This window comes from Pteropus vampyrus, unplaced genomic scaffold (assembly GCF_000151845.1).
Source record: "Pteropus vampyrus isolate Shadow unplaced genomic scaffold, Pvam_2.0 Scaffold143, whole genome shotgun sequence".
NCBI lineage: Eukaryota > Metazoa > Chordata > Mammalia > Chiroptera > Pteropodidae > Pteropus > Pteropus vampyrus.
The window spans coordinates 81,654-82,374 of NW_011888924.1; the positions used below are offsets into that span (position 1 = coordinate 81,654).

At 45.6% G+C, this 721-nt stretch overlaps 1 protein-coding gene across 1 annotated transcript in view; it reads left to right on the forward strand.

Annotated features, from left to right (window-relative positions):
- The first annotated feature begins 285 nt into the window (after window positions 1–285).
- FAM20A (FAM20A, golgi associated secretory pathway pseudokinase) overlaps window positions 286–721 on the forward strand; it is a 15,753-nt gene continuing 15,317 nt past the window's right edge. Inside the window, exon 1 of the mRNA XM_011368567.2 lies at window positions 286–335. Within this exon, the coding sequence (XP_011366869.1) occupies window positions 286–335 (50 nt within the window). The remainder of the gene's footprint in view (window positions 336–721) is intronic.

Sequence of the window (721 nt, forward strand, 5' to 3'; positions counted from 1 at the left end):
TCTGCTGCTCGAGACCAGTCTTAAAATAATAGTGTCCCTTGCTTTGCCTTGTCTCTGTGCATATGCTGTGTGGGGGGGGAGGGGTGTCTTCACATCACGCTACATTGTCCCAGGTCACATCTGCATTTGCTTCACCAGCAAAAGGCACAGAACACAGACTGGCTGCTATTTTGTTGTTGTTTTTCCAGCTTTACTGAAGTATAATTGACAAAAAACTTTGCATATGTAGGGTGTACAGCTTCCTATTTTGATATACGTCTACTCTGTGAAATAACCACCACGATCATGCTAACTGACATATCCATCACCAGTTACCACTCGCGCGTGTGCGTACGGTGAGAACTCTTAAGATCAGCCACCCTTCCGGCAGATCGTGAGACTATAATCGCATTGCTGTGTATGAGATCTCTAGAACACACTCATCTTGCATGAGGAAACCCTGTACCCGCCGACCAGCATCCCAACCCCCGACCCCAGGGCCTGGCACCCACCATTCTGCTCTCCGCTTCTGCGAGTTTGACTAATTTAGATTCCACGTGTAAACGAGATCATACTTCTCAGGTTCCTAAACAATTGGGGAAATGACTATCATGAATGTAAAAGATCATGATCGACTCCTTCTTTGTTTCCATGACTTTCCATGACTCCAATTTGGGAGTTACTTGTACAGGTAGAGAAAGTAGAGACAGGTGTCTCACAGATGACTCTTGGTTTGTCAATA